Source organism: Oryza sativa, chromosome 1 (genome assembly GCF_034140825.1).
Source record: "Oryza sativa Japonica Group chromosome 1, ASM3414082v1".
NCBI lineage: Eukaryota > Viridiplantae > Streptophyta > Magnoliopsida > Poales > Poaceae > Oryza > Oryza sativa.
Window position 1 is genome coordinate 36,798,720 of NC_089035.1, and position 22,807 is coordinate 36,821,526.

The 22,807-nt window shown below is 44.0% G+C and overlaps 3 protein-coding genes across 3 annotated transcripts; all 3 read right to left on the reverse strand.

The window, feature by feature from the left end:
* Positions 1-3,664: 3,664 nt before the first annotated feature.
* Positions 3,665-6,500, reverse strand: LOC4327501 (laccase-13-like). The gene is made up of 6 exons (NM_001409120.1): positions 6,316-6,500; positions 6,018-6,169; positions 5,649-5,893; positions 5,399-5,527; positions 4,341-5,312; positions 3,665-4,191 (listed from the first exon to the last, which is right to left on the reverse strand). The coding sequence occupies exons 1-6, from the start codon at positions 6,418-6,420 to the stop codon at positions 4,061-4,063; spliced, it is 1,734 nt and encodes a 577-aa protein (NP_001396049.1). The 5' UTR covers positions 6,421-6,500; the 3' UTR covers positions 3,665-4,060.
* A 2,321-nt stretch (positions 6,501-8,821) lies between these two features.
* On the reverse strand, positions 8,822-14,371 carry LOC4327502 (ATP-dependent zinc metalloprotease FTSH 3, mitochondrial-like). The gene is made up of 8 exons (NM_001409119.1): positions 14,119-14,371; positions 13,802-14,006; positions 13,653-13,721; positions 12,997-13,124; positions 11,364-11,846; positions 10,427-11,194; positions 9,661-9,888; positions 8,822-9,586 (listed from the first exon to the last, which is right to left on the reverse strand). Exons 1-8 carry the CDS (start codon positions 14,179-14,181, stop codon positions 9,122-9,124), a joined length of 2,409 nt encoding a protein of 802 aa, NP_001396048.1. The 5' UTR covers positions 14,182-14,371; the 3' UTR covers positions 8,822-9,121.
* A 416-nt stretch (positions 14,372-14,787) lies between these two features.
* LOC107276405 (WRKY transcription factor WRKY28) lies at positions 14,788-20,985 on the reverse strand. The gene is made up of 3 exons (XM_015779999.3): positions 20,519-20,985; positions 20,294-20,419; positions 14,788-15,633 (listed from the first exon to the last, which is right to left on the reverse strand). The coding sequence occupies exons 1-3, from the start codon at positions 20,944-20,946 to the stop codon at positions 15,075-15,077; spliced, it is 1,113 nt and encodes a 370-aa protein (XP_015635485.1). The 5' UTR covers positions 20,947-20,985; the 3' UTR covers positions 14,788-15,074.
* Between the last annotated feature and the right edge of the window lie 1,822 nt (positions 20,986-22,807).

Consider the following 22,807-nt stretch of genomic DNA (forward strand, 5'->3'; position numbering starts at 1 on the left):
GTCGTCGCACGACGTCCCGGAGAAACCGCCGCCGCCCGCCGTCCATTCGCGGCCGGCGCCTTCGTCTTCCTCCAGCCGGCCCGCGTCGCAGCCACGTAGGCGCCACGTCGGAGCCACCTCGGCACGACCGGATCGGCTGACCCGGCCAGCCGCTCCCTCCGTTCCCCCCCCCCGTGCGCATGGTCCGCGGTGAGCCATGAGGCTGCGCGTGGGCCCGCCGCACCGCGTCCTCCGCGAACCGCGCGCATGCGTCGCGGCTCCCTCCCTAAACCCTAGCACGCCCCGCGTGCACCTCGCTCACGGTGAGCCGAGTCGCCGACAAGCGGGTCCCACCCGAGACCACGCGGGATGGACCCGGCCCACCGGCTCTCTCTCTCTCCCCTCCCCGCCCCCGCGCGCGCTTTGGGCCGCCTTCTTGGGCCGGCCGGCCCATTAAGCTCGGTCGAGCCGCCCCTTTCTCTCGGGCCGCGCCCTAGCCGCCCGAGGAAAGTCTAATTTCCCTCCCTCCTTCCTTTCCTTTCTTTTCTTTTTCAAAAAGGATTTAAATAAATCCTTTTCCTTTAGACTAAAAATCCAATAATCTTAGAAATTCAATATCTTCCCAACCGTAAGTCCGTTTGACTCCGTTCAACTTCCAAAATTTCTCAAATCTCGAGATCTATCTAATGGCACGCTTAGAGGTCAATAATAGGGCTTTATTTTCGCCGTTTGCTGAGTTGTCCCGTTTCGCGTGTAGTTTCGGAGCCCGAAGACCCGCAGTGCGAGGATTTCGAGGATCAAGCTCAAGATCTCGAGCAAGGCAAGCCACCTTTGAACATCTTGAGCCTATATTTGAACTTAATTATGTTGCTTGAAAAATATTATGTATTGATAGGATTGCACTTAATCTGCTTGTCCCGTCTGCAAGGCAGATTGGCGGACGTACCTAACTTGTTGCATCTGATCCTTCCATTGTTAATTGTTATACCATGTCCCCCTTAACCCCTTAGTTGCGCCTCGGTAATCGTGCACTCTGTACGAGTATCGACGGTCGCCTTCAAACTTAAAATCTGAGAAACATCCTGGGTAAAACTTGGGTTTTACAAAAGACTCGGAAAAACCCGACACCTGGGTCGGTGCTTGCGAACTAAATGAATTTCCAAAATTGCGGACCGGGGAATGTACCGGGTGTACAGTTTCCCGCTCTTGCACTTAAGGACCGTTTCCTTGGAATTTCATCCGAACATAAGACAAGTACGACCACATGGGTGGAATGGGACACCCCTGGCTGAGTAACTAGCTAATCGGGGGAGCCATGATGCCAAGAGACATGTGGATTCAACGGGGTGGTGTCGGGGAGGACCCCCGGGTTTCCTGGCACAATATGGTATGGGACCTGATCTGGTGTTGGTCTGGGACCCCTCTCGTTGGCATATGGTGAACCTGTGTCGGCTTTCGAAATGCCTTGTCATGAAAGCCTTAAGGTCTCTAGTCGTGGCCGTTCTGCACGGGCTGGATGATCCGGGTTAGTAATGTCGTGTGGGTAAAGTGTACCCCCTCTGCAGAGGTTATTAAACTGTTCGAACAGCCGTGCCCACGGTCATGGGCGGATGTGAGGTGATTCCTAGCGTAGTTTTGTTTTACTACTGCTTTGTGAAATTTGCTGATGTGGTTTGGGATTGATGTTTGGAAAATCTGCGGCTGATGGGATCAGCCAGGCCCGGGTGGCCGTTTGAAAGCTGTTGGCCGGGTGCCAATCTTGATCAATTCAAAAGACTGATACATTGCACATACTCCGACCGGACGAGACGCACTGTCTCATCCGTGTCGTTTGAGAAGCACTCACTTAGTTGTTTCAGAAAAGAGTTTAAATAAAATCAATTGCAAAAACAACAGCCTTTCCTTGAAGCCTGCATTAAACACTTATTTCCCATGGCTTGCTGAGTACTCCCATACTCACCCTTGCTCTACATAAATAATCCCCCCAGTTGCTGAAGAAGATGAAACGGATCCCGCTGACGAGGAGTTCTTCCAGGAGCAAGCCGGCTACGATGAGTTTTAGGGTTTCGGCCTAGTTCCCAAGTCGCGCCTGTGATGTTTGGTCGAAGTCTTGGCTTCCGCTTCCCTTTTGTAATGCAGTTGTGAGCTCGGGATCTGTCCGCAGCCCAACATGACTGTACTCCTACTCTATAATAAAGAGACCTCTGTTGCTGTGATATTCTGCCTTCCTGTGATACCAGCACTGTTTCTTGGGACTGGTATCGACTAACAGGTTAATTTGGAGCGTCACGGGCTAGTTCCGCTCGGGACTAGTTCGGGGCGTGACACAGAACAATAGATCAAGACAAAAGATCAACATACAAGCCAACATATGCCAAGACAAGCTGCCGGATATCGACATCAGAGATATGCCTGGATCAACCCTATCCGGTACCTATAGAGACCGGCTGTAGGGATTTAACGTTGTCTCTGATCTCGCCGGGCACGAACTCGAGGAGGAAGGCTACCCTGTTGTCGACTACGAGTCAGACCTTCAGACCGCCATGTCGATAACAGTTAGATAGGTTACCCCAAATATTGTACTGGTGCGATTATGGTGAATATATAAGAGCAATACCGGCTTCGGCCAACAGGATGTAGGGTTATTATCTGACAATTCAGGGGCCCGAACCTGTATAAAAATCCTTGTATCTATCTTTTTTACCTTAGTCTGAGATCTATCCTAGTACCAACGATCCCCATACTATGCAAATACCGGAATCGCGACATCAAACATCGACAATGTGAGTTATGTATCCACATGTCAATAAGATCAAACAGAGGTGCAGATTGATGTCAAAGTGTGAAGAGCAGCTAGATTGTCATTAATTTATTATTCCCAAATTTCATGACAGTACAATTTATTCTATAATCAAGCAGTAATTAACCTCAATGATTAACTCTAAACGGGTTATGTTCAAGGCTTGGAACCAGTGTACTTTAATTTTAACAGTATATGGATGTGCATGTTTAGTGGGTTGAGTAAAGATTCTGCCACACTCCAGGAGATATTTGATGACTGAAAAATTCCTAGCATACGGTGGAAGCCGCACACACGTGTGTTTGGTGGTTTGCGTTGGTGACTGCATAGGAGTCTCGTTGTAATCTCTTCAAAAAAAAAATGTGAGAAAGAAGTCGCCTCCTAATTTTTCAAGTCTCTGTCCCAAATCAAATATTTTTTTTCTTGGAAAAAGGTGATAACGATACCGCCCGTTATTTTCATTGATATGAAATGTTTTGTAACCTAAGCATTGTGTGGGTCAGGTTACTACCTAAATATTTTGATTGGCTGCTTTTTATTGGGTCCTGCATAACAGTTAACGAGTGTTATTATTTTTTCTTAGAAAATTTAACAAGGTAGACTTTGGGGACTTGGATACACTTTGTAGGCCTTTTATTATTTAAACCTTTGATTTGATTTCACTCCTGTGTTGCTGGAGCTGCCAAAAACAGACTTGCCACACAACCACAATATATTCCTTATCAGTAAAGTGAATTGGCAATTTTATTGCGGTATTTTTTTTAAAAAAAAGTGAAACTTTGATTAAAAAAAACATTCTCAAGCAACCACAATCTATTCCTGTCATAGCAAGCTAATCCCCTAGTCAATACTAGTTACACCAAAATCACCGAGGTAAATGAGTTACTCCAAAACAATATAACAAACATTGATTAATATGAAATAGTACATAAAAAAATCCTTTGCCGTACATCAAATGATGGTACAAATTATTGGGATGAACGTGGATTTATGATCCAGCTCCCTCATATGTTACAAAAGGTGACAAATAATAATGAGAAGCCCAAAATTAAAGGCCTTGCGTCTGATCAAGAAACTTGCCCATGATCATTCGTACATCAGCTAACCAGATGACGACACAACTTCGGAAAGGCACACCACTACAAGAAAAGCATTCCATAGCACCAACCGCGAGCAATCAACAGAAGCAAGCTAGCAAAAGCAGAGGAGTATCCGAGTATCCTACAGGGAAGCTGATGAGCAAGACGCAATCTCTGTCTCTGGTCGGCCGGTGTCGATCGGTTAGCATTTGGGGAGATCGGACGGCGGAGGGAGGATCTTCTGGTTGGGTAGGCTCCCGTCCTGCACCACCCATGCCATCTTCAGGCCCCAGCTGACGTGCACCTCCAAGTGGCAATGCATGAACCATACCCCTGCACACGTCCAAGCAAAAGTAGCGAATTAGTTGCAAATTTCAACTCATGTGTGCGCAGCCAAATCTGTTTTCTCGCTTATTGATCAGAAATGCAATGTAAGAATAAAAAAAATCAATAAAATGTTGCAATAATGCAATGATTCTCACCTGGATTGTCCACGAGGAAGCGAATGGCAACCCAGCCGGCCGCCGGCACGCCGACGGTGTTGCGCTCGACGGGGTCGACGAGGTTGTACTTGGCCGGGTCGTTCACGGGGTCGAAGTTGCCGAACCCTTGGCCGACGACGAAGAAGTTGAAGCCGTGCAGGTGGAACGGGTGGCTCTCGGCGCCAAGGACGCTGGTGCCCTGCATCACCAGCTCGACCGACGCGCCGTACGGGAGCACGACCAGCCTCGTCCCGTTGGACACGTTGGTGTTGTTCGGCGGCGTCCCGGTGTAGTTGAACGGCGACAGCGGCATGGCCGGGAAGTTGGAGGCGTACACCCCGTTGGACCTGCCGGTGTAGTGCGACTGCAGCAGCGCCGTGGAGGGGAGCACGAAGGAGACGTTGTTCACGGCCGCCGCGAACCGGCTCCCGTTGGGACCCTGGCACGTCCCGTTCACGGCGCAGGGGTGCGTGCCCAGGCCGACGGTGAAGAAGAACCGCGTGTCCACCTGCTGCGGCACGTTCGCCGGGTACTCCGCCGTGGCGAAGCTGCGGAGCTTTGCGGTGTAGTTGGAGACGAAGCTGGTGTCGTTGATCTGCGGCAGGGTGGGCCTGAGCACCGGGAGGTTCTTGTTGAACGCCGCGGTGGAGTGGGAGCTGGGGTCCTCGTACTCGAGGATTCCCGCGACGGTGGTGTTGTCGAACGTGCCGGACATCGCCGTGGAGTATGGCGCCGCCAGCATGTAGAACGTCGCACCGGGGTACGACGGCTTGGTGGTGAGGAGCACGTTGGTGGTCTGGCCCGGGGTGATGAGGAGGGTGTCCACGGTGAATGGCTTGACGTAGACCGCGTCGACGTCGACCACGGTGAGCGTGTGCCCGGCGATGGAGAAGAAGAGCTCGTCATTGAGCGCAGCGTTGATGAGCCGCAGCATGTACGTCTTCCCGGCCTCCACCTTCAGCTTGAACGTATCTGCATGCCACACAATGCGTATGCGTATAATCAAAATGTACTAGCTAGCTAGCTTATAGCTGCAAGTGTACAGCACAGTGCACCACCTTTGGCAGAGCAGTTGTAGAGCGGCCCAGGGAGGCCATTGATGGTGAACGCGTCGGAGACGTTCGGGCCTCCGCCGGTCTGCGTCGCCTGGCTTATCACCGCCTCCGTGTCCGCCTTCCACCACTCGCCTACCACCCAAACAAAACAAACGCAATTTAACCCCTGATCACTGATCAGTCGCCATGTTTGTTACGCTTACGTACAGACCCACGCCACGCGACAGTACGTCTGTCGTCGATCATTACATACCGAAGACGACGGGGACCTCCTTGTCCGGCGCCGGGAACGGGTAGGGGACGCCGGCCTTGGGGAGGATGATGATGGGGCCGTACACGGTGGCGCGGAGCCAGGAGATGTGCGCGTGCCACCACAGCGTGCCGCGCTGCCCGGTGATGGTGTACTTGTACACGTAGCTGCCGCCCGGCTGGATCGGGCACTGCGTGATGTACGCCGGCCCGTCCGCCCACCCGCTCCGCAGCTGCCGGATGCCGTGCCTGCATCATCGATCGATCGATCGATCGTCACAATGCGCAGTGATGAGCTCGATCGGTAAAATTTTGCACCGGAAAACTGATCGATCAAACGGTGAAGCGTGCGTGCGCGCGGGTGTGTGCGTACCAGTGGATGCTCATGTTGTAGGGGGAGTGGTTGATGACCCGGATGACGACGAGGTCGCCTTCCCTCGCGAACACAGTCGGCCCCGGGAACTGCCCGTTCACCGTCACGATGCTCTTGCTGCTGCACAGCCGTGTCACGTTCGTCGTTTTCACCTGCACACGTACACACCATACGCACAAACACATCGCAATTAACGTACCATTACACTATTGCCACGCATGCATGCAAGTTGGTTCTCTCGATCATGCATGCATCGAACGTAAAGAAAACAAAGAAGAAACAGAGGACAGCGACTCACATCGAATTGGTATTCCCTAATGTCGCCCTTGGCCAGGTTGACGGAGAAGAGCAGTAGCGCGGCGACGGCGAGGATGGAGGAACGGAGAAGGTAGGAGATAGCCATGGATGCCTCCTCGAGCTCTCGACTTACGTACACTGAGAGCTCTCGTCGGCTAATGGGCTATGAATGTGTTTGAGATCGATGCTAGATGAGTGTCTAAGGTGTCTATATATAATAGTACTAGAGGACAGGAGGATGAGATCGAGAAAATGATTAATTAATCTGTACGCTTCTGGTGATTCTGAACAGAAGTTTTTTTTTTTGAGTTTTTTTCAACTCGGCCAGCTTAGTAAGCTTTATTTGGTGCGTTGTTGGTTAATGAACTGGGCACGAGGTCGATCTTCCCAACTCGCAAGGCACAAACACTGAGAGCGGGGCCCATGCATGCATATAGCTGTGTATAGCTTCGGAGTGTGGCTAAAGTCAACTACTCTTCTGTTTGCATGTCACCTTGACCACCTTTTATCTTTTTCTCATGTCTTAATTAACACGCAGAATGCCGAATATACAATATAATAATTAGATCATGCTGCAATGCGAATATGCACTTGTTAATTTGTGTGTTTTGGTTATCTTTGTCACGTTTTCTTGTTGACTTGGGTGCACGAATCAATTTAGCTCAGCTCTACTTTGAAAATAGGGGATTTTATAGCCAGCTGAAGTGCGATTTACTCAGAAATAAAGAACTTGTGTGGATGGTAAGAACTTTCACATTTAATTTCTAGTACTTGTGTACTTATGTTGAACTTCTTTCCATAATCTAAAGAACCGCTGTCAAGGTTGTCATTATTTTTAAGGCGTGAAGATTGGTGGTTCGGCTGAGATTAATTTTTGGCGGCACCCGAAATGATATAATACATTAGCGCATGTATCAAGCGTTAACTATTACTCCCTCCGTTTCTAAACATTTCATGTCGTCGACTTTTTTAAATATGTTTGACTGTTTATTTTATTAAAAAAATTTAAGTAATTATTAATTTTTTTCCTATCATTTGATTCATTGTTAAATATACTTATATGTATACATATAGTTTTACATATTTCACAAAAGTTTTTGAATAAGACGAACGGTCAAATATGTGCTAAAAAATCAACGGTGTCAAACATTTAGAAACAGAGGGAGTATAAATTTAAAAATAGCTTTATTTGATTTCTTAAAAAAAACTTTTACATACAAAATTTTTACACAAAACACTTGGAGAATAAGGAAGTAGCCATTCGGAACAGTTAATTGTTACAATACATAGTAATAGTCTGCTAATATATTGTTCTATGAGTGATTTTCCAGGTGTTGATTAGGTACCAGAAGTTAACCATATTTCTTGTACAATATAATAATGTCTTACTTCCTTAATGACCGTAAAATTTCTTTTGTCATGTACTTTAGCCTTTTTTTTATGATACATAAAAGTTTTGCGCATCTTTATATTGAGCATTGGGAGAATACCAATTCAAAATATAAGAGCAATATTGATATGGTCTCCGAATTATCCTTTTTAATAGAGGGAGTATGGTCTCCCTATTCCGTTTGCTTGTAATGTAAACTCAAGAATTCCTTTAACCGGTCGATCGGGAGAGATCATCGAGGTTAGTTCGAGTTTTCTGCACCTACTATTAGAAATGTGTTAAATCAGGGGTAGTTGAATTTTCGCTTTAAAACTAAAGGTCAGAGGCGGCACCAAGTGGATCAGTTGCAAATCACATACTTTTTTCGTCAAGGCCCCTACCATATTATCCTTACATGCCAAGGGATGAGATCACGAGAGCCAGTGAAGACAACGACCTTGGCCTGGACGAGAGGGTTGTTCCAAGCCCGTTCTTCGATTGGCAACACATTCGCGTCGGCCAGAAATGGCCAGGCATGGAGTACATTACTAATATATGTCAATTTAAAAATGGGGGATTCTTGATTTGTAAGCTGTTTATCTGGTAGGTCGTCGCCCGCGGATGGTTTGGTAACGGAGCTGTGCTTCGAACAGTTCTCTTCTTTTTGCCCCCCCAAGTCTCCAAAGGAAGAGAAGGATGCCTGACCCAACCTTACCTGTTGCTATCCATGGACACAGCACACAATGACACAACGCATGCTTTGCAAGGCAGACTTGATACGTAAGGCAAGTGGGGGTTGCTCAAGCTCAAACCTTCTGCAGGTATGATTCGAGTTTCGGCCTTGATGGCAGTTTCTCATTTTAAGTTGGGGAAGTACTTCCTTTGTCTTGTTCTAGTTTTGCAGACTATTTCGTTGCAGTTCCCCAAAGAACGAAAATGCAAGATAACTTTCTGGTACATTTCAGGAAAAAAAAAAAGGGACAGGAGAACTAGATTGCAAGATGTTATCAAAACGTTAACAAGTACTACAGGTAAACTCTCAGGGAGAGGGCGAGAGGCTCAGGCTTTCCAAGCTATGAGCACGGGAGACTACTACTCATCATACGCTAGTGATGGGTTACAGGAACAGAGAACAAATCGTCAAGCAGATTTCAGAAAAACCACGAACACCTTTATACAACTTCTCATGCCCTAGTGCTAGGTTACAGCCTTACAGGAACAGAGATCAAATCGTCAAGTAAATTTCTGAAAATTCATGAACTGAACCACTAGTTATCGGCAGATTCAACAGATTGAACGCCTGCGCGAAGTGGAAATCGCAATCTAGCAAAATAGCCATAACTTGGCATATGAACACCTTTATACAGCTTCTCATGCCTCAGAAATATTAATAATCTGTTCAGCAAACATGCGATATACACCTACAATTCTGTCCAAGTTATGATGCCACAGCCTCTCCAAGGGATGATGCTCCATCTGCATTTGACAATTCAGCATTCCTATTGCTGTCTTCATCTTGAAAACCTTGTTTGAATCGATCATAATTAGTTGGCTCGAGTGTCTTGAATGGGCGTTCCCCTAGAACCTGGACAAGATCATCCTGGTGGAGAACCTCTTTCTCAAGCAGCAGCTCGGCGATTTGTGCAACTTGATCTTTATGTTGTTTTATAAGCTCAACAGTTTTTTCATAGGCCTTAGCGACCCATTCCCTCACCTCAGTGTCAATGATGGATGCCGTCTGGCTGCTATATGGTTTGCTCATCTCAAAACCATCCTCCCTTTGAGGGAAAGAAAGAAGGCCAACCTTTTCGCTGAAGCCATATACTGCAACCTGGGCATAAGTCATCTTAGTAACTTTCTCCAGATCATTCTGTGCACCAGTCGAGATCTTTCCAATCAAGACCTGAAAAAAAATCACATAATTAAGTCATTTGCTTAAGAATAAACTCTACTGATAAGTTAGAAAATGTTGTGTACCTCCTCAGCAGCTCGGCCACCTAGTGTCATGCAGGTCATGTCAAAAAGCTGCTCTTTAGTCATCAAAAGATTGTCATTTGGCACATACTGAGCAAAACCTAAAGCAGCTGTTCCACGAGGAACAATTGTGACCTTCAGTAGTGGCTCGGCATGCTCCAAAAACCATCCAGCAACAGCATGACCAGATTCATGGTAAGCAACAGTTCGCCGCTCCAACTTGCTAATCACCTGTGGTGGACAGATTGATAAGTACATAACCGCTACACATGAATGTCCAATTGTTCATGCCCCATATAATACTTTACATCCAATGCAACAGCACTTAATTATGCAATGATTTCTGCTGTAACAAGTAACAAAGAGAACACTGAAATCACTTTTAAAATTGTACAAACCAACCTAGGCTCTCAAAGCAAATGTGAAGGTTTCAAAGTGCGCCTCAGTCACATCAAGAATAAAATATAGCAATTATTTGCAATTTAAGAAAAAACAGTTATAAGCAGTTCTCATATAGAATTGACAACATTGACCAAGCCGATATTGTTTAACATATATATAATAAAATTTGCTACCTCCTGAATTGATAAAACAAAAAGTATGGCAGCCCAACAACAAAGTATTTGCAACAATTTTGTTTATTTATGTACTCGTAGCCTAGCAGCATTGTGGATACTGGATAGTTTGGCAGCCAGGTTGCAAAATTCTTATGTAAAATTTGATAAATCAACTAGTAGAGGCAAATGAAAATTGGCACCGTAAAAAATACCTTGTTTTTCTTTTCCAAGCCTCCGATAACCCTATCAATTGCAGATTCAAAATGTTGCATTGTAATGAGTGTGCCCTCACTTCTTGCAGCAATTAAAGCTGCCTCATTACAAACATTGGCAATGTCAGCTCCAGCAAATCCAGGTGTCAAAGCAGCTAATCTTTGTGAATAAAATGATGGTTCCTTGTCCAGTTTCAGCTTTTTAAGGTAGATGCGAAATATTTGATCACGACCCTTTATGTCTGGTTTATCAATACTTATCTGACGATCAAATCTTCCTGGTCTTAGCAAAGCCTTATCCAGGATGTCAGGCCTATTGGTACCAGCAAGAACAACAACACCAGATGTAGTTCCAAACCCATCCATCTCTACAAGTAACTGGTTCAATGTGCTTTCACGCTCATCATGTCCACCAGAAAAACCTCCACGGCCTCTAGCACGGCCGATTGCATCAATTTCATCAATGAATACAATACTAGGTGAACACTGCCGAGCTTCTTGAAATAAGTTCCGCACCCTGGATGGTCCAACACCAACAAACATTTCCATGAAGTCTGAACCAGAAATAGACAAGAAGGGCACACCAGACTCTCCTGCAGTAGCTTTAGCAAGGAGAGTCTTTCCTGTGCCTGGGGGACCAACAAGAAGAGCACCCTTTGGTATTTTTGCTCCCAGTTCTTCATATTTCTTGGGATTTTTCAGGAAATGAACAAATTCCATAATTTCTTGTTTGGCTTCATCACAGCCAGCTACATCCTTAAAGAACACCTGTAGCACACAAGAAACAAGGTTACTTCAGTAGAATTATATGAATATGTTATTGTATGTTCTTTGTCAATGGTGAATAAAGCTACAGAACAAACATTTACAAAAAAGGATATGAATTTCATGTTTTGTTCAAAATAGCAAGAGATGGAAATAGCAAATAAAAACTAACCTTATTTTTGGAGTTTTTATCCAATTTTGTCACTTGAACTTTTCCAATACTGAAAATGCTACGGCCTCCTTTCCCAGGACCACCCCCAACAGTAAATCCATTTTGTATCCTTTTCCCAAGCAAATATATTAATCCAATAATTAGAACGGTTGGGACATACTTCATTACTTCCTCAAACCATTTTGCTTCAGTAGTGTAAGTGATTGGGACATAATAGTGTGGATCTATCTCCAATGCTTTCTGGGCCTCTTGTAACTTCTCTTCAAAGGAGTCAACACTTCCAATATTGAAGTAATACTTGTAGCTGCTAGGAGACTCTATCCCAGGAAGATGACTTGTAGTTATATGGATATCACTATCCTGAATTCGATCAATTGAAGGTGAACTCCTGACGTAAACCTTAGCAATTGACTTGTTTGAAACAACAATGTGGTCAACTAAACCAGGTTCCAACAACTTATTCTTGAATTCTTGGAAGCTTATCTGAAAAGAATTACAATTAAGTGGGTATCACAAGTTATAATGGACTAGGAAATGAATGTATGTGTCGCACAGAAAAAGAAACTGGTAGGGAACTGAAGTGTGGATATATGATATAGTTATACAGGATTAGATGATTAATAGGATGTAGAATACCAACCATATTGCATTTCATACCAACATGGCACTAACAACATACGAAGCTCATGCTAAAATGCCCTATATCAAACTCTTAGGATAGGATATGATATGCCATCAGTAATGAAGTACTGTAGCTAGGGTCACATGCTGCACCAAATAATCACATTAATGCTCTCGAGCAAAAGCATACCATCTCCATCAGTACAACTATGTGATTTAAATCTTTTCAGTCAACCATAACTTCAGTCATACTCCCTCTGTTTACATTTGCTTGTCACCATTAACCGGTGCTGTTACAACTTTGACCACAACTTTTTTAAAAATATATATATATATCATGTTTTGATGAATGAAAACAGTATGATCATATTTAGCATGTAATATAATTTCATAATATAGTACTCCCTCTGTCTCTAAATTTAAGGAATTCTGGCTATAAATATATGGATCTGGACATGCACGTGTCCAGATTCATAGCTAGAATCCCTTACATCTAGGGATGGAGGGAGTATACTTTTAAATATTTACAAGTTTCTTGATAAAATATGAGAAGTCAAACTTAGGATATGAATAGTATAGTGAAAATTATTTAGGAATGGAGGGGGGCAGCTAATTAATTATCATCAATTGTGTTATGTACAAATAAAACATAAACTAAGGACTACATGTGAAAGCATAATTTTTTTTTCCTTACCACTTTGCTAGGCCAGCGAAACCACCAAATATTTTTTTCAAGATAAAAAAAGTAACCTTATATATAACCTCATATCACCTCTCTAATTGGACTGCAGCAAAATGAACACTGACAAAATTTATATACCACACAGAATTGGAATGATTCTTTTCTGAAATTTATAAGGCTGACCAAAGGCGAGGACCTTCAGTAAAGTAAATGGGGATTTTGATAACAGCTATCTTCTATCCACAAGTGTGAACAGGTAAAATGACAATGAAACACACAAGCCACTACTGTTGCTCATGTTTAACAGTCGGTTTTTCAGTAGGAACAGACCTCCTGCTCTGATGAAGATGCTGATGCAGATAACAATAATAGGCCAAAAAGGAATAAAGGAGCAATCATGTCCTTGAATTGTTTAATGCTCTCCTCGAAATTCCATTGATCACCTGAACTGGATTGCTCTGCACACCAGAAATGACCACATTAAGTATGTGGTTTGCAGTATAATGCTATATACGGATGCATCAAACTTTACAAATTGTACGCAACCAACTTGCTTTGGGCTAAAGGCTCATGTTGTCGTATTCCACAATACTCATGCTAGTACCTCTCCCTTAAAGGTGAGCGGGCAGTTTATGAGGCACTAAAACTCAAATATTAGCATTTTCAGCTATACATGATACTTACATACTGTTAGGGGTATTTGTGCAATAAAATAAAACATCAACTAGCCCCACTCTGTTTAACATGTATTGCCACTTACAAAAGCTCTGCATATCATCTTCTTAACATTGTTTTCTATTATCAGTATACTAAAACTAGAAATCACAAGTTATGATATAGCATGATTTTAGGGCAGCACTCGGAAGGTTAAGTCGCCACTGGTATGTAAAAGTCTACTCTCTTTCAAAATATTTTGCAAAGCTCAACACCTTAATAAACCATATCCAACACAAGAGCGAGGAATGCAGGTTAAAATAAGCACTTACTCTTTGAGTCGGACTTGTCACTCTCATCCCCTTTACCTTTATTCTCCTCCTCCGAATGCTTCCCGTGGTCTGAATAAAAAAGGCAACGTTAAATATTAACAGAGTCACCAGATATCCCCAAAAACCACCTAACCAGCCAGAAAGCTTACTTTTCTTCGACTTGTCGGAGAATAGCCGCCGGAACTGCCGGCTAGCAAGCAGGAACCTCCAGTCCCCACCCTTCCCTGCCCCGGAGGCCACCGCTGCCCGATTCCCGATAACTGACGTCACATAGCTGCGCAGAAAACCCAACTCGCCGCAGGGCAGCGGCGGCGACGAAGCACGGAGCCCGCCATGCCCCCCGAGCAGAGAACCCTACGGCAACGACATCCGCACACGCCGCCCGAGCCATTAGGGCGAGGACGCGCAGGAAGAAGCCACACCAATCGGAGAGGGGAAGGGGAGGGGGTGCGGCTCGGGCACTCACCTGGCGCTGCCGGGAGGAGCGCGCGGACCGGGCGAGGGCGCGGGAGAGGGAGGAGAGGCTCATGGCGGCGGCGGCGGCGAGCGCATTGGACGGAGATCGAGGCGGGGGCGGGCCGTATTAGGGTTTTGATCCCGCCCGCGCTCCGCGTGCGTGATCGATCGAAACTAGCCGGTAAAGTGTACTGTGCCCCCGTTTTCTCGCGGAGAGAGCGACGAACCGACGAGACGAGGTCACGAGGGACGCGGTTGATGGTGGCGGCGGAGAGGGCTCAAGGGAAATTTGTTGGTGTCGATGAAAGGGCAGGTGGACACGCGGCAAGGGATTGCCACCAATCTGGAGACAGTTCGGAGCTTCCGCTGCCAGTATGGGTCCATGGGCCACCCTGTTGGATAGGCCACGATATTGGACCGCTACCAAACTGGTCCATCACGATATATAAATGAGGAATAGGTTCATTTTAGGTACCTTAACTTAACAGTGAGTTTGATTTTCGTCCTTTCAAACCACAATATTTTTCTACAAATTTCATCGAATTTTTAAAAAATTGACTATAAAAAGAATCAAATGATTTATAATATGAAACAGAGGGAGTAGTAGCTAGCAACAACCAAATTAGTTTGATTGGTAATGAAAAATATCAAACCAAATATGCGTTTGATACCAGCAATGTACACATTTAGCCTCCAAATTAAGTGGCAAACTAGTATATTTCTAATATTCATCAGGTATTAGCAATTAAGTTCGTTAGTTGTGCAACCTGTTTATAGCTAGCTCGGTGGTCTTTCCAGCGTCGGGCGAACCCCACAAGTTGTATTCTTTTTTCGTAGCTACGTTCAGATCCTTTGACCTGTCCACTACTTATACGTATCCATCAGTAACTAATTACACCTTGCAAGTAGATATCCAGTACTGTACTATCGAGTCATCTTCCCAAGTCAACTCCCCACTCACTTCAGCTACAGAAACAGTGTTTCCTGGGACCACGGCCAGTCCAGGCACGACCATATGGTCGGCGGCGAGTCAGAGGACAGCGCCGTAGCGGCGTCAGCGCGCGCCACGGACGACGAGGCCGAGGTCGAGCCGCCGCCGCCGCCATCGTCGCACGAGCGATCCGTCGCGACACGACGCGGCGCGGCGTGCTCCGCGTCGCCACGTCGTCGTAACTCGGCGACGTCACACGACGTCCCATCGTCTTGTGGCCACTCTGGCCGTAGCCGGCCGGCGCCGTCGCCGTCGTCCTCGGACGTCGTCGGCGAGAAGGCCGCCCTGACATAGTTCTTCCTCTTCCTTGCCGCCGCCGCGGGCGACGACGGCGGCGGGCCAGCGCCGGAGGCGGCGGAGAAGCCCACTACCGACGTCGGCGGCGGTGGCTGGGCGATGTGCGGCGGGAAGAGCGGCTGCGGGCCGTGATGGTGCGACCCCTCGTACGTGACGATGAGCATCTCCGGGTCATCGGTGGACTTCTCGACGTGCTTCTTGGCGCTGCATCGGGAGCTGGTGCACTTGTAGTAACTCCTGCATTTTCACCGGAGATGATGTTACCATTGCCGTGATCCTGCAAATTTCGGCTTCTCTGAAAAAGACTGCTCATCTGAAAACATCGCTGTTGTGTTCATTAGCCGCCGTTTTAATGCGATGCAGATGGATGTTAATTCTTGCAGTTCGGCGTTCGTGTAATTAATTACGTTTTCGGTGATGACGTGCACTTGGAGATTATTCAACAGCACAGTGATTCAGACTATATATGGCATGTGCATGTATATGAAAGCATGCGTGTCTTCGCACCATCCTGTATTTCTCTGAACATGATCTGGAATTAATGTCTCCGGCCGCTTGCTTCCGCTGGTGTGCCACTACGCCAGTGAACAACCTACCTGCGGCGCGCGCTTTCAACCCCGCGTGCACAGTGACACTGATTGACTCTAGAACTCCACGTGGTGCTACTAGTTGGGCCCTGTTTATTTCTCACCCAAAAATTTTATATCGTATCGCATCGAACATTTTAACACCTACGTAAAATATTAAATATACATAAAAAAAATAACTAATTACACATATTGCGACTAATTTACGAGACGAATCTTTTGAGACTAATTGCTCTATGATTTGACAATGTGATGTTACAAGAAACATTTGCTAATAACAGATTAATTAGGCAACAAATTTGTCTCGCGATTTACTGACGGATTCTGAAATTAGTTTTTTATTAGTGTCCAAACACCCCATCCAACCCATATATAATACCCGATGTAATACGCTAAAACTTTACACCCATGGATTTAAACACCCCCTTACTGATATAATATATATATAGCTTTAATTTCTCTGGAATCTGAACACACGATCTATCAATCTATCATGGTTGTTGTGAATTAAAGGCTCCTCACTTCTCAACTGAAATGCTAGATCATTCACATCCACAGAGACAGGGCAATCAGGACCGTGTCCCCCCACTCCCCCTTAAGACAATAAGGATATTTAACTCTATTTTTTAATATATGACATAGTTAACTTTTAATAAATATTTAATCAATAGTTTTATTTAAAAATTTTGTACAAATATAAAAAAAATCATTCTTAAAAAGTATTTAACGATAAATCAAGTCACAATAAAATAAATAATAATTGTATAAACTTTTTTGAATACGATAAATAGTCAAACGTATCTAAAAAGTTAACGACATCATATATTAGAAAACGTAGATAGTAATTTCTTTCGTTAGAAAAGGTAAGAAAATTGAATGGTCGAAGCGAATGAACTGCTAAGACCACAACATGCTACTCATCACATTTGTGTTAGTTACATGCAGGATCTCGTAGTGTGCAGTAGGTACCTAATTAAAGAGTCTCCTAAACAAACTCCATCAGTTTTAAAATACAGAAACTTTCAACGTTTGAATCTGGTTTCAAAATATAAGAATATCTAGCACACTATTCTAGGGAGTACATACTACTTGTCCTATAAATTATTATTTCCCGTTCAAATTTCTTCACATCTCTCACTCCCACCTACCCATACACCCTACCTATCCATCATTTATTTATTGTGGGATTTCTATCTTTTCTTGTCTACCTTAATATCTGTCCAATAACCTAGAAATATTTATATTTACAAATAAAGGTAGTAGTAATTATTGAGTACTCCCTCTGTTTTCGAATAACATACTGTAGAAATTTTCACCAAAACACGTAGATCATGGTAACAAAATTTATAACCAAATTGTCATTGGTAGTTATTTGGAGATGATTTTAAAGAATGGATAAAGTGGAGGTGGAGGGCAAGAAATGGATCCAAAATAGAAGCACCTAGAAGTTTGCTCTATGGTGAAGATTGATTTATGTTCACAAGTATAGCTACGGAGAGTAGGGTCAAAATTAAAATTCTGCTAATAAAAGTGTGGTGGTGATAAAAATATTTTGAAACAAACGAATTGGAGGAAAATGTCGTTATTTAAAAATGGATAAAGTATAAATAAAAATAGTATATCATCCTTTTGTTTTGAGAATGTTTATATGCTATTTGACGGAAAAACACCTTACAAATCATGCAAATCCTAAACCATTGGATCATATTAAGAATCGTGCACCATATTTCTAACCCTAACCCCTCATTTCTTCTATTGTCATTCCCAGCGCAACCGCTGCCACTCGCAAGCTTGCATGCATGCGATGCCTCTGCCTCAGCCCCATGTGCCGCAGCCCGGCCTTGCCGGTTGGCCGAATGAAGTCAACTGTGCCGGCAACTCCCCCTTCATCCCGGGCCTTCTCCCCCTCCCACCTCTCTTCCCAAGTCGGCGGCGCAAGTGTCCCTGTCTCGTTGTCTTCCCCGTCTTCGGCAGCTCCTCGCCGTTGGATCCGTCACCACTAATCATCGTCTCCTAACCATAAGCTCTGGTTTGCCCCCGTCATCAAGGCCAACCCATCATCCTCCTCCATCTCCGTGGCTTCGATGTGGCCGCCGATGCCTCACCTCCAACTCGTGTCTACCTCCCACTGTCGGGCCGTTGCCTCCGACATCTCTTTAAGCATGGCGATGTCCCTCTTCTTTGCCCTCCCCTACCAACCTCCAACCCTACCACAATCAAAAACTCTAAACCCTAACTTCACTACCTTCATAGAGGTTGCTAGAGTTGGTAAAGAAGGTATCGTCGGAGCTAGAGGAGAAAAACTCCGGTCTTCTGAGCACGAATCACGAATTAAATTTCAAAATGGGTAATATACGTGATTATAAAAAGAATATCGCCAGCCATTTAACCATCTTTTTTTAATGTAAGAGTGTTGCACGGCTAAGCGTTGACTTCCCCGTCTAGGGAATTCGTCAATCCCTTGTTCTGCACCGTATGACACTAATCGATCTGTACTGTACGATTGGCACACGTGTATACGTATACCCGCGAGTCCTTCCAAGTCCCACTCGCGGAAACACGACACGTACACACGCGCGCCGCCGTGGGCGATAGCAGGCGGCGGCGAGCCGCGCAGCTAGCCATATTGTTCATGCACGGATTGCACGCACAGGCTTGACCGCGCGCGCTCCTGGCGGCGTTTTTCTCTCGATTTCGCCATGGTACGGTGCAGCTGCAAGCGGCTGCCCCCAGCGCTAGCGCCGTATCCGGTGTAAATGAACGACGTCGACACGCGCATATTGCGCCATTCTTATCAGGACTAAGAATACATCTTCGTTGTCGTCGTCAACTCGTCACAACTGTATGTACGGCTACAGTACATCTTTACCACGTCGTCCCGTTCCGCTCCCTTAATTGGTTAAATTTTCTTTTTCACAACCTAACTAAGAACGATTTTTGAACGCTTTTGAGCATGGGCGTAAGTTTAATCAGTGCACTATGGTCAACTTGTCACTAAAACCGTGCCATCCATATCGCAAAATCTAAACCGAGAGCGCTCTCGATTTAGTGTTAAAAGAGCGACGCACTCATTCGTGAGAGAATGTCCAGTGCTACTAGTACGTGAGAGAAGATCCTGTGCTGCCAGTACAGCTACGTGAGAAAAGGTCCAGGTGTTACTAGTGCACATAATGCATGTCTATTTTTTTTCTTTTTATAGAATTTTCTCTCAAATTACTTATCCGATCTACAATCTGATTACACCATTACGTTCGTTGCAATTAAATCTTTACAACAAGATCTTACATGATTATATTGCGATGAAAAATATTTATATTTATAAATTACTTTTATTATATACGTAAGTTACTTTTATCACGTATATAAGTTACTTTTAAATTTGACTAAATTACTTCTATACATTCATAATGCTCTAAGTTGATTATTTTTATTATTGTTTTTAGTTAATTCTATATTTTGTGGACTTTATAAATCTTCTCTACACTTTACTTGTGAATTTACTCTACATAATTTCTTATTTCAGCTCACTCACAATATAATAATTTCTACTACAGAGAGTTACTCCTCCCGTTTTATAATGTAAGTCATTTTAGCATTACCCACATTCATATAGATGTTAATGAATCTAGATATAGTTCTAAATTAAAGTTACTTTAATTCTTTTTGTTGTAATTCAATTTTCTTAACCGAATATAGCAAGAATCCGACAATTGACGACTTGACAAATCTCATCGACTAATCTCAGGACTTCGAAGCCGATGCTAACTCTAAGCCGATGACTACTCCGGGCTTACCAAATTTCACTGTTAACAGTAAGTTACTTCTATAATATATGTAAATTACTTTTAAGCTTTACTGAATTTACTTTTATATGTCTAAGAAGTAACTTAGTGAAATCTAGAAGTAATTTAGACATATCATAAAAGTAATTTGTTATTTTTCATCAAAATATAATCATGTGAGATCTTGTTGTAAAGCTTCTCTAAATCGGATTAAATCGGATTTTATTGTTACGAACACAACGGTGTAATCGGATTATAAATCGGATGAGTAATTTAAGAGAAACTTCTCTAAGAATAAAAAAAATACATAGATATTGAGTATACTAGTAGCTTTTTTTTTAAAAAAAAAAGGTGTCTCTCTTTAGCACTATCCAGATATCACTCTCGGTGTAAATGTGTCCCTATGTCGCAAAATCTAATGCAAGCCAGTGAAAGAAGGGTAGAGCTGGTGGAAGAATAATTCGGATTGAAGGAGAATGATAAAGCGAGCAGAGTTAGATTGGATCGATGATACTGCGCGTGGCGCACCTGGGATGTGGGTTGTTCTTGATCGACTTCTGCCCGTACTTCCTCCACTTGTACCCGTCGGCCGGCATCTTGCCGCCGCAGCTCCTCACCTTGCTCGTGTACTTGCTCTCCGCTTCCACCCTGCGGCTTAATTTCCAAGCAAACCAACAACATAATATCAATCTCCGGTAAGAACTGGAGTTAGTTTAGCTCTATGCATGTGTGCACAATTGTGCATGCACCTACAAATACAGAGAGCTGTAGCGGCGGCCGGAGGGGTACGGCGGCCGGGGCGACGCCGACGACGACAGCGCCTTCTCGATGTCGCGGATCGTCGGGCCTGAGTACACCGAGCACAGATCCCTGCTCACCGCCGGTGCCGGCCGCGGCCGCCGCTCGTGATCAGCGCTGCCGCCCCCGTTGCACGGCGCGGCGGCGGCGGCTGCTGATGACCCCGCGCCGAACGAGTAGTAGAGGGTGGGGTGTTCGGCGGCCGGGACGAACAGGCCGTCGTCACCGAGGAGCTCGCCTATGAGGTGGTCGTCGAGCTCGCAGGGCCAGACGCCGCCGGCCACCTCCTCCGCCGACGCGGTGGCCTGAGCTCGCAGCACATCTCCCATCAGATATGGTCCTGGAAAACGCCGTCGTTGCTTGTGAGGGGATTGGCCATACATACCACGGGCCGGTGCAACGTGGTTAGTTAGACACGGCGACGAAGTAATGGAACAGCTCGGAGAGTCTGATATATACGGATCAATGACATGGACACATGGAGCCTAAGGTCAATGTCACCCTGGGACTAGATCGGTGTCATGTTTCAACGGAAAGTCAACCTGTCATTGGCTTTGGTGCACGACAGCAAGCTAGGATAAGAGCCGTATGATAAAGTTACTCCCTCCATCTCAATCTACAGGGCGCCTACTTTTAAAGAAAAATTAAACTCGATAGCTTTTAATTAATAATCATACTAACTATATTTATACTTAAATAAATATTATGTATATTATATCACTATTATATTTTAAAATACTTTCATATGATGCTAATTTTATATTTGTTGGGATCATATAATAAAATAAAATATTGGTCAAAATATGTTATTCAAGACCATATTAAAAAATATAAGGCTTACAATTAGGGTAGAGGGAGTACTAATTATATACCAGAGTTTTAAAAAATCTATTTAACAGATACTACCTTATTACAAACATACATATTATAAGGATATATATCACCGTTCGAATGTGAGGCTGGGCTTAAGCTTAGCGTGGGCACACAAAACATGAATAACTAATTAAGGCTGTGTTCGGCAGCCCCTCCTACCAACCCATCTCCCTCGTTTTTCGCGTGCACGCTTTTTAAACTGCTAAACGGTGTGTTTTTTGCAAAAAGTTTCTATACGAAAGTTGCTTAAAAAATCAAATTAATATATTTTTGAAAAAAATAGCAAATACTTAATTAATCACCTGCTAATCGCTACTCTGTTTTCCGTGCGAGCACTTAGTGCTGGGAACCAGGGGTTCCGAACATACCCTAAGTATTAACTCTATTAGCTACTACTACAAATATCAAAAATTGTGTAAACTAGATTTTTAAGTACTTCTATATGAAACTTATTTTATAAAATACGAACCGTTTAATGATTCGGAAAACGTTCACACGAAAATCGATGAAGTAGCTCATTCTATAAGCCTTGCCAAAAGGTGCATAATAAGTAATATAAGTAAAAGAATGTATTTTCAAGAAAACATATTCTTATAAATATATAGAGCAAATCATCCATGTTGATAATCTCTAATGAAGTACTACCTTTGTGCTAAAATGTAAGTATTTTTTTGGCACGTATATTAAAAAAATATGTGTGAATGTTTTTGAGGAAGTGTGTGATTGGTTAAGAAGAAAAAGTATATGAAAGAGAATGGTTGTGATTGGTTGAGAAGATGAGATAGGTGGAGAAATAATTTTATTTTGGAACAAGGTATTATGCTACAAATAGCTAGTACATTTTAAGATGGATGTAGCGGCTGATAAGACAATCCAAATCAATACACGTGATGCACAAGTTCGTAAGTAAAGTATTTACCTGCTACTGTGTACCTCACGAAAAACAGCGTACAGTTTCTTTTGGGAAAAAAATAGAGCATAGTTGCCTCCCCCCCTCTCTTTCTCTCTCCTTCAGAGAGTACATCCTTTTTCAAACGTCGATGAAAAGAAAATTTTTCGGTGTCACATCATATGTTTGATCGGATGTCGGAAAATTTTTTTGGACACGAATAAAAAAACTAATTTCATAACTCGCATGGAAACCACGAGACGAATCTTTTGAGCCTAATTAATACGTCATTAGCACGTCTGTGTTATTGTAGCACTTATGGCTAATCATGGACTAATTAGGCTCAAAAGATTCGTCTCGAGATTTTCGTGCCAACTGTGCAATTAGTTTTTTTATCTATATTTAATGTTCCATTTGAGTGTCCAAAGATTCGATATGATGTTTTTGGGAAAAAAATTTTGGAAACTAAACCAGGCTATCTC

Excerpts from the sequence above, each read along its gene's own strand:
- LOC4327501 (NM_001409120.1), bottom strand. The coding sequence starts at position 6,420 with ATGGCTATCTCCTACCTTCTCCGTTCCTCCATCCTCGCCGTCGCCGCG. Across the intron at positions 5,528-5,648 it reads GGAGGTCCCCGTCGTCTTCG|GCGAGTGGTGGAAGGCGGAC; the intron begins GTATGTAATGAT and ends TTTGGGTGGTAG. Across the intron at positions 5,313-5,398 it reads CTACAACTGCTCTGCCAAAG|ATACGTTCAAGCTGAAGGTG; the intron begins GTGGTGCACTGT and ends TGTGGCATGCAG.
- LOC4327502 (NM_001409119.1), bottom strand. The coding sequence starts at position 14,181 with ATGAGCCTCTCCTCCCTCTCCCGCGCCCTCGCCCGGTCCGCGCGCTCC. Across the intron at positions 11,847-12,996 it reads CATCTTCATCAGAGCAGGAG|ATAAGCTTCCAAGAATTCAA; the intron begins GTCTGTTCCTAC and ends AATTCTTTTCAG. Across the intron at positions 11,195-11,363 it reads ATAAAAACTCCAAAAATAAG|GTGTTCTTTAAGGATGTAGC; the intron begins GTTAGTTTTTAT and ends TGTGTGCTACAG.
- LOC107276405 (XM_015779999.3), bottom strand. The coding sequence starts at position 20,946 with ATGTATGGCCAATCCCCTCACAAGCAACGACGGCGTTTTCCAGGACCA. Across the intron at positions 20,420-20,518 it reads CGCTACAGCTCTCTGTATTT|CCGCAGGGTGGAAGCGGAGA; the intron begins GTAGGTGCATGC and ends TTGGAAATTAAG. Across the intron at positions 15,634-20,293 it reads AAGAACAACCCACATCCCAG|GAGTTACTACAAGTGCACCA; the intron begins GTGCGCCACGCG and ends GTGAAAATGCAG.